The 9,101-nt window shown below is 36.9% G+C and overlaps 1 protein-coding gene across 1 annotated transcript; it reads right to left on the bottom strand.

The window, feature by feature from the left end:
- Nucleotides 1–767: 767 nt before the first annotated feature.
- On the bottom strand, nt 768–8,459 carry LOC144638552 (uncharacterized). The gene is made up of 4 exons (XM_078497747.1): nt 8,331–8,459; nt 7,258–7,378; nt 1,206–1,493; nt 768–949 (listed from the first exon to the last, which is right to left on the bottom strand). The coding sequence occupies exons 2-4, from the start codon at nt 7,310–7,312 to the stop codon at nt 939–941; spliced, it is 354 nt and encodes a 117-aa protein (XP_078353873.1). The 5' UTR covers nt 7,313–7,378; nt 8,331–8,459; the 3' UTR covers nt 768–938.
- Nucleotides 8,460–9,101: the final 642 nt, after the last annotated feature.

The raw sequence follows: 9,101 nt of genomic DNA, 5'->3' as shown, positions 1-9,101 counted from the left end.
GTTATTCGGTTTACTTATACCAGGCGAATATCATCTTTCAACAAATTTTTTAACTAAAAGTCTACATCAAGAAATGAATTTCGTTTGAAATTCTTGAAGTTATCCATTTTTTCGATCAATTTAAAAGAGCATCTACTCATTCCACGGAATAAACTGTTTTACTTAACTTTCATTTATGGTTGCTCGCTAAGTCGAGAAACGATAAACGATTTTCGACGTAGTATTATTGTTCTTCGCTTCGCTTGGCTGACAACGAAACTCTTTCAGCAATCTCGTTCTCAGAAATGATGTATTTTCTTTCGTTTTTAAGGTAGAACGGAATAGCGCAAAAACAGTGTGGGGTGGTCGCGAATGTGCAGTATTTAGCACAAAAAGACGCCATGTTTTAAATGCTTCTTTAAGGAATCGCGGTGCGGGAAACGTGGTTGCCTAATGGTTCGTGCGTAAACTCCTGAAAGAGTGGTCTGGGTTCTAGCCCTGGCCAGGGTCACTGTGTTGTGTTCTTGGGAAGGAAACTTTACTCTCATAGTGCCTCTCTCCACCCAGGTGTATAAATGGGTACCGGAAAACTAATGCTGGGAAATAACCCTGCGATGGACAAGCATCCAATCCAGGGGGGAGTATAAATTCGCCTAATCGCTTAATGCTACAGAAACCGGATAAGCTCCGACGGTATGGGTCACTCGACGTAGGCTTTACCTACCTATCTACCTTTGGAATTCGAGGTACCGGTGTTTTAACTATCCCCGCTACATCAAACAAATGGCTTATGTTCATTTCAGTCTTCTTTTTTTTATTATCTTCAACTTACATAATTTATTTTGTGTTTTATTTTACGTCCATATTTCTAGTATCTTGTGTCCTAGCTTGTTTCCACCTTAACTGTTATCAAGTTTCTTGAATTGATCCAAACCGATGAGTCCTTCATTGCCTGATTGCTACTTGGAATCTGTGGAAGAAATAAAAAATAGAACTGAAGGCTGTTGCCGATAAGGTGAAGATTTGTGCAAAGAAAGCTAATGTCAAAAAAGAGAGGGTTCGTTTATTTATAGCTTTATTATTTATAGTTTTGGTTTGTGATTTTGAGCGTACCCAAGGCAATCTATCGAAAATTACGCGCTTGCGTAGCCAATCATAATACGAGTTTTCCTAACAGTCAGTCACTGCGTTATGCTACTAAAGAAAGTTAGAAGTTTTTCTCTTACTTGGCAATCTAGGCGTGACCGCGTTACACTCGTCAGTATCACAGCAGTCGACAACACATTGTCCATCTGTCATGTCATTGATTTTATCGCATTGCTTTTTGGTAGCATCACAATCTGATTTGACGGAACACAACTTCATCACTGCAGTTTCGTCATCTGTTTTAACCCGGTACGTATACGTCATGCAGAGATGACATTTCACCAAGTATTTAGCTTTGTCTGCTACCAGTTTATCCGTTGCACATCCATCGCCAGTACCGACACAAAAGTAACACTTGATGCTGCCAGCTAAAATAAAAGAAAACAAGAAGCTTGAGAAGCTTGAGAAGCTTAAAATCGGGCGCTTGATAATTAGCTATCTGTTTTGACTTGAAAGGCAGGGTACAGTACAGTAAAAATCACTGCAAAAACAGTCACTTAAACCTATTCAGGCCGGGGGGGGGGGGGGGCTTTTGAGGCCCTCGCTGACTTTTGACGCTTATAACTTCTTCAAGATTCAACCAAACGCTGCCAAACTTTGCGCGTTTATCGAAAATTTATCTCGCAATAATTTGGTAGGATTAGTTATTGTGCCAGTAACTTGAAATCACCATGGCAACGTCATTTTGACAGGCTTGTTTTCCCAAACTTGAATTTTTCGTGTTTCTATTTAATAATGAAAATCTGGAATGTTTTCAAGATTGCATTATTACTTAATGACATAAATGGTCTCAATTTATAAAAATATATTTCGCACAATACAAATAAACGATTGAACTAGACGTCTAGAAAATATAAATTTGTAACACTTAGCAAAGTGCAGCCTTTTAATAAAGGCGGGGTTTTACCTGAAGACCAAGTTTTCCAACGCTTTAGGTGGCTGACGCATTTCAGTATTTTCCAGTCCTTACACTTTAATGGAACAGTATACAACTCCTAATCAGGTAACTACTATTGTCAAGAAAATGATCACAACTTATTGACCAATGATTAGGTATTTGTTTCATACCATTACTGTAATAGAAACTGGTGAAGAATAGTAGTACTGACCCAAAGTATAAGGGCTGGAAAACACTGAAAACCATTTCAGCCGCGTTTCAAGGAATCCAAAAAAGCTTTACTTATCCCATATATATTTGTTTTGCAGTATTTTGTTAATTTTTGAACGATTTTGGGGGATGTCTGGGAGGCGATAGTTTTTCTCAAAGGATTAGTAAAATGTAGACAAATAAGAAATATTGAAGATTTAATGTGATTTTAAAATTTGAATTTGAAGTTAAAAATTGGTGGACGGACACCAAATTAACAGTCTCCTGACAACCCGGAGTGCTCTTGCGAGGGGGTCAACTGTTTGAAGGTGTTTCCATTCTTTTCTTCAATCTCTTCTTTAAATCTCTTAAAGTTCCATTCAAATTCAGGTAGAACCCCATCTTAATTTTTGTTCTTGTGAGAAAACAACAGAAGTCAAAGGTTGCGTGATATAACTAAGCATGGATTTTAATTCTCCCTCCCTTTCCATCTCCTTAGCCTTTCACCCCCACCTGTCCCTCCCTTTCTACTCTCATTCAATTTAATGTTTGTTTAAATTTCCTAACCAATTAAGTATCGTACTAATCTGTGCCAAGCAATCAGATAATATCAGAAATTTGCCTTAATTTTGATCTCCCATTCCAAGACCTTGGAGTATAAACCGCTAATAAAACAAAACACACTGATAATAATTCTCTGAGGTTATACACCTTGCAGTATTAACGTACTAACAAACTTGATAACAAGCCCCATGTCGTACTAAGGATTTTTACTGATCAACATAGAAAATGAGTTCACAATGGTTTGTTCCCAAAACGTTTTTTACTGTACAGAGGGTCTGTTTATTGACCTGTAACTTGTATACCGTATTGAAAAATTCAGAACGAACCGACTTCTGCCCGCTACCATACAGCCGTTTACTGGCTGTCTTTGAAAATCCTGAATTTCGTCAAAATAAACCAAAATAAAGTTTTAAAATTTCCTTTATCAATATGGTTCTTATCTTTTTATTCAATTCTATAAACTGCTTTTATGCAGTACTGTCCACAAAGATTTCAATTTCCTCAAAGTTTCGGGACAAATGGATACAAAATATTTCGTGCAGAATGTAATTTGATTAAGCGAATGTTTTCACGTCTATAAATACTTCAAGCAGTGAATGAAAAACCGTTTTGTTTTCATCGATGAGAACCACTTTCAAATAGTTATGCATAAAAAATAACAATCAGATCAGAATACAATAATTATTAATGTAAGGTCTGACGCTATTATGTCTCGGCAGAGATACTTCTTTTTTGCAAGTTCAAATGTATGCAAATTTCGAGTGAAATGTAATTCGATTTCATTGTCTTGTTTACAAACTCATTCTCAAGAAAGTTGTATTTTCGTGAATAAAACCAATTGGCCTGTTTTGTTTTCCTGATCATGTTTGTCTGTGATTTTTACCAAACATGTGGTCTTTTTTTCGGAACTTTAAGTTGTACAAAAATTCCTATTTTAAACACAGATGTCACTTCCGGAATTTCTCATCTAAAATTCAATTGGTATTTAATTATAATTATTCGAAGTTTTCATTTTCAAGTCATCTTTTTATTCGATAGCTTTACTGATCTCGTAAAAAATTCATTCAAGTTCACACCAATACTGTACACTGCCAATGTTTTGCTGATGTCTTGAGAAGTGTCTTACTAACGTCACTAGTCAAATCTAAAATATATCCAAACCAAGTTGTGCAAACATTCTAATCTTTGTGACAGGCGACTTTGACGCCTAACTGTGCGGAAATGAAAATCGACATACTTCTTGCTAAATATATAAAAAATAGTTTTAAAGTGGAGTCCGCCTCAAAAAAATGTACCGCCAGATCACACTGCTATTTGTAGAAACCTGCAAAGCGTCTAGTTTCAAAAGTTTCCCACAAAAACATTGCGTGACATCAATGACGTTACCCCTTTTATTTACAAAAATAGCTTCAACTTGTCAAAGCAACTACAGTTTCACAATGGTGATTATTAGTACTTTACCCCTTAAGCTTTTTCCTCTGTCCTCCCGCCGAAGCAAAGAAGAGAACCAGATTGCAGATTAGCCCAAAAGTCGACCCAGTATTCCTACAACGATTTACTGTCAAAACTGAAATGAAACCGATTGGTCCAGGCTATCCCCGTAATTTTTAGCCGACAGGAGACTATCGTCTAGGACGACCAAAGGGTAAACTATAAATCGGCCACGCCCGATTAACAAAACATGCCGTTATGACGCCGGAAATCCAGCTCACGCATACTATACCCCGTGACTCACGCAAACCTCCGACTTACGTGCTACTACAGTCATTCCTTTCTAAACATTTTTTTTTGACCACCACCGTACCTTTCCACCCAAAAAACTCATGAAACCGCCCGGTTTTAACCTGTTTTAACCTTTCAAAAATTAGAGCGTTCGAAACTAAATAAGATCCGTAATCACAAACAACATACAGCCGTTTACCAGCACTCTTTAAAACTCCTGAAACCCTTCAAAATCAGGCAAAATAAATCTTTGAAATAACCTTTATCAATGTTTCTTATTTTTTATTCAGTTCTATAAAATGCCTTTCATACACTACTGTCAAACAAAAATTTCAATTTCCTCAAAGTTTCAAGACAAAAGAATAACAAATATTTCGTGCACAATGTAATTTGATTAAGCCAATATTATCACGTCTAAAAATACTTCAAGCAATTCAGTGAAAACCCGTTTTTTTTTTCGTATCAACGAAAACCACTTTCGAATAATCAATACATGAAAATAACAATAAGATCAAAAGGAAGAAAGGAACCTTTCTAATTATTTGAAGACTTTCAAAGCCGTGATATTATGCATCCAATCCGCGATAAAATTTAATTACAACAAAATCCAAGTTCTCCTTTTGAAGTCCATTTTTTTCAGTTGATACCTTTATCCAACTTGTGAAAAATTCCATTCAAGTTCCTATTAATACTGTACATTCCCAATGTTTTGCTCGGGTCTTCAGAAGCGTCTTACTAACCAAATCTAAAATAATTCCAAAACATGCTGTACAAACATTCTACTCTTTGTGACAAACGACTTGACGACCAATTGTCCAGAAATGAAAATCGACACAGTTCTTGCTAAATAAAAAAAAGTTTTACGGCGGAGTCAGGCTCAAAAAATATACCGCAAGATAACACCCCCATTCATAGTCAGAAACCAGCAAACCATCTAGTTTGCTAAAAAAAACACTGCGTGACATCAATGACGTTACCTTTTTCATTTACAAAAATAACTTTAACTTGTCAAAGTGAGTGCAATTTCACAATGGTGAATATCAGTACAGTATGGGGCCCAGTTCTCGGCCGGGTCCAGTTCTCGGCCACTTTGTGTTTAACGCGTTTTTTCACACTCCAGTTGAATTAAAAGAAAAAGGTATTTCCTTCAAACGATAGACTGATTCATGTGCTTTAAGTATCTTGAGTTTGATCGTTCAATTCGATATAGAAAGCTCACACGTCGAGTTTACGCGGAGGTAGGTGAATTTGCATTTCCGAAAAATTTGTTTGTTTACGGCTCCTTAAAATTCATGGATGTAGTTAAATTCGTATTTTATCCAAAAGCCCCCACCATACGAGCTAATTTTTGGCATGTGAAACGTAGAATAATTCAGCTTTCTGCTTTAGTTAACTTTTCGTTGAACCGTTGTATTTTTTGGTCTTAATTTACTTCGAAATTTTTTCTTGCGACGTTTGCGTATTTGCCAGTTCTCGGCCACCCTGCTCGCTATCACAGCTTAGCGCTTGGTTTTTAATATAATTTCATCTGCTGCTGCCAGAATGAAAGAAATAAATGTTTTAAAAATAAAGTTCAATCTTATCTCTAAGTTTTGAGCTGACTCTTGTCTTGTCTATTATTTCTACAACACCTAAATCTTTAAAGACCTTTTCACTGCAAAATAAACCATCTAAATGCACGGGTCACACAATGCGTTGCTAGAACCTGCACATAGGCAACTAGGCGCGTTAAAATCCTTCTTTTCTAAAGTAAAACAAAGCCTCATAAAAATAATTTGGGATCGATATAACATAAATAGGTTTACAGAGTGATTTTATGACTGTGAAAATTAATTGAGCATTTTTTTTTACAGATAATTACGCACAAGCTTTTTAGTGGCCGAGAACTGGGCCAAGGTGGCCGAGAACTGGGCCCACAAATGGGGCTTTTATTTTTATTATTGCTCGGGCAAATTAATTTTTGACCGGTTGATAGCTTTACACCAAAAAGCTGAATAATGTAGCTAGCTCTGGGAGAAATTTCAAGTTCCTGCGGTTCTTCTGAGGTAAGAAATACAAGTTTACGTCAAAAGTGGCCGAGAACTGGGCCCCATACTGTACTTTGCCCCGTAAGCTTTTTTCTCTGTCCTTCCGCCGAAGCAAAAAAACACAACCTGATTACACATTAACCCAAAAGTCGACCAAGTGTACCTGCAACGATTTCCTGTCAAAACTAAAATGAAAACCATTGCGGTATGCGTCACCCGTAGCGGTTTTGTAGCAACCCCAAGCTATCCCCGTCTTTTTGGCCGCGCCAGGAGACTATGCTCTAGGACGACCAAAGGGTAAACTATAAATCGGCCACGCCCGATTAAAAATAGCTTAAGGCGCATGTGCTGTTGACAAGTACAGTGGAACCTCGATTTCACGAAGTGCCAAGGGACTGGGGAAATTGAGATTGCATTGAGATTTCCTTCACTCGCCGTTTAGTTATTCACTAAAGGGCGCGTAGGGTGTGGAGTTCCCTGTGTTGTGGTCCGGTCTTTGTCCATTGGGCTGTGTACTGTGAAATGCTCGGAGATACTAACTGTATAAGCTACTCTGCAAATCCGCGCGGGGGCAAAAAGCAAAGTTATGATGGTTCATTGAACACAGATTACGGTCGTCTTCAAGTTTTTATTTAAATGAGGTACGTGCATGCTTTGGAAAAATTTATGCTTTTTCTCCGAAGTTAAAAAAAAGACACACTAAATGGCAGAATTGACCAACTTCGACCTTACCAGAGACAGAGATCCAGCAGAAGAAAACGGCACAAAGGACAAGAAAGTACTTCATTTTTAGTCGAAGTTGTTCGGTGATGAGTGTGTTCCGTCTGAGGTACTGAATAGATATCTCGCAGGACTGTGGGATAATTATCATGTTATTAATACTATTAATATTTATTATTACACTATTACGTCATTTGACCATATAAGGTCAGTGACAAAATATAACACGTCATTACACTGTACTATTTCGTTTTACACTGTAGGGCCCTATTTTGTAACAAGATTATAGGCAGGAAAAATTATTGTAGTGGTATAAAAATTCCCCTATTCCATGGTTTTAAAGAAAAGTTTCTGTAAAAACATGGAATGAGTGTATGCATTAATTTTGACTGTTAAGAAATCATAAAAACAAAAACATACAAATATCAACAGCGAAGCATTTAAAGTTGCAAAAGATAGGTGCGACTCTACTTCAAATTTTCAAACACGATCGACGCAAAATTTAAACGATCATGCCTTAAAATCGAAAAATTTATTTAAAACCTAGAAATTCGGCCCGAATACACATGTTTTCAATTGCAATTTTACACGTTGCTTTGTCGTCATTCTATTCGCTACGTGCTCTTTTTTCGCCTATCTGCTATCTGTTTGATGAGGGCGATGAAAAGGTTCGCGGATCGATGTATTGGGCCTAAAAACGTGCCCGGATTGCGGATTTTTGCGATACATTGAGGAAATTCCCGGACTTCAAAAATACAGCGGATTGTGGATTAGCTGAGAATTTAAGAGGGCGAATTCCGAACTCTTCATGTCAGGAAGTTCTAATTACGTGGATACTAAAACGAAGTTCAGATCACTTTGGTCGGTCTAGCTTCGTCGGTATGTTGACGAAATTGTTGCAAAAACAAGCAATAAAACGAATATTCTTAAAAGAGTAGAACTACTCAAAGGTTTCAAGTTATGCGAATTCGGATTTGAACGAAATTAGTGGCGGATATACGGATTTGGCCAAAAAAACCGGATCGGCGAATTTGTATACATCTATTTTCCCTTAATATTGTAATCTACTTACAACTATAACTTACTACAATGGCGTCTCTTCTGTAAGTTTTTCTCTTTGAAGTCCGATCACTCTCCCGTGATCTCCTCTTGGTTTGATCTCTTTGAAGAACTGAATGCGTTCCGTGCTTCTCGTCCTTTCAAATGTCCTAATTATGTAAAATATAGAACACGAAATCCATAGCTTCAAATTAGAAAAAGTGTTGTTCACGCTCACGCAATAACAGCTCAAACTTTCTGGCGCCAGGAGATCTCAAACACAGCGCATGCTCAATTGTATTTAACTAGGGTGGCCTTCTTAATATTTACTTAGTGAACAAATTTCGTTGAGCAAAAAAATAGAAAATTTTACTCGTCATAAAAATTTCAAGCAACCTACGACTAGCCATAGAGAGCGTGAAAATCAACAGCCATTCTTTTATACATGTTTTATTCAATTGTTGAACAAAAAACTACGCTCAAAGCTTGCAAATATAAACAAAAGACGACAAAGTCTACCAAAGGGGGGAAGCCCAAGAAAGTTTTCAGTTGTTGCCTAGATAATAAACTGCAACTAAAAACATTTTGGACGACACTTGAATTTCTAAAACATACAACGTAGCCATTAAAAAATACAAAGTAAAGAAGGAAAGTACACATGTCAAAATAGAGTTACTTTTTAAGTAAACGTTTTACTTAAAACACGCAAATGTTTTAAGAAAATGTTGCTCATATGGCGCCAATAGTTTACCCAATACTTGTTAGGCAACGAAAATGGTTGACTGTTAAATATCTGAAATGATCACTCTCCAAGTATA

The sequence above is a fragment of the Oculina patagonica genome, chromosome 14, assembly GCF_052425735.1.
Source record: "Oculina patagonica isolate OP01 chromosome 14, crgOcupat, whole genome shotgun sequence".
Lineage (NCBI taxonomy): Eukaryota > Metazoa > Cnidaria > Anthozoa > Scleractinia > Oculinidae > Oculina > Oculina patagonica.
The sequence above is the reverse complement of the archived record's forward strand: the minus strand, read 5'-3'. Positions and strand labels throughout refer to the sequence as shown.

Bases quoted from the DNA above. Each gene is read 5' to 3' on its own strand.
- LOC144638552 (XM_078497747.1), bottom strand. From the start codon at position 7,312: ATGAAGTACTTTCTTGTCCTTTGTGCCGTTTTCTTCTGCTGGATCTCT. The intron at 1,494-7,257 runs GTAAGGTCGAAG...CTTTTATTTTAG, and splicing joins CTGCTGGATCTCTGTCTCTG to CTGGCAGCATCAAGTGTTAC.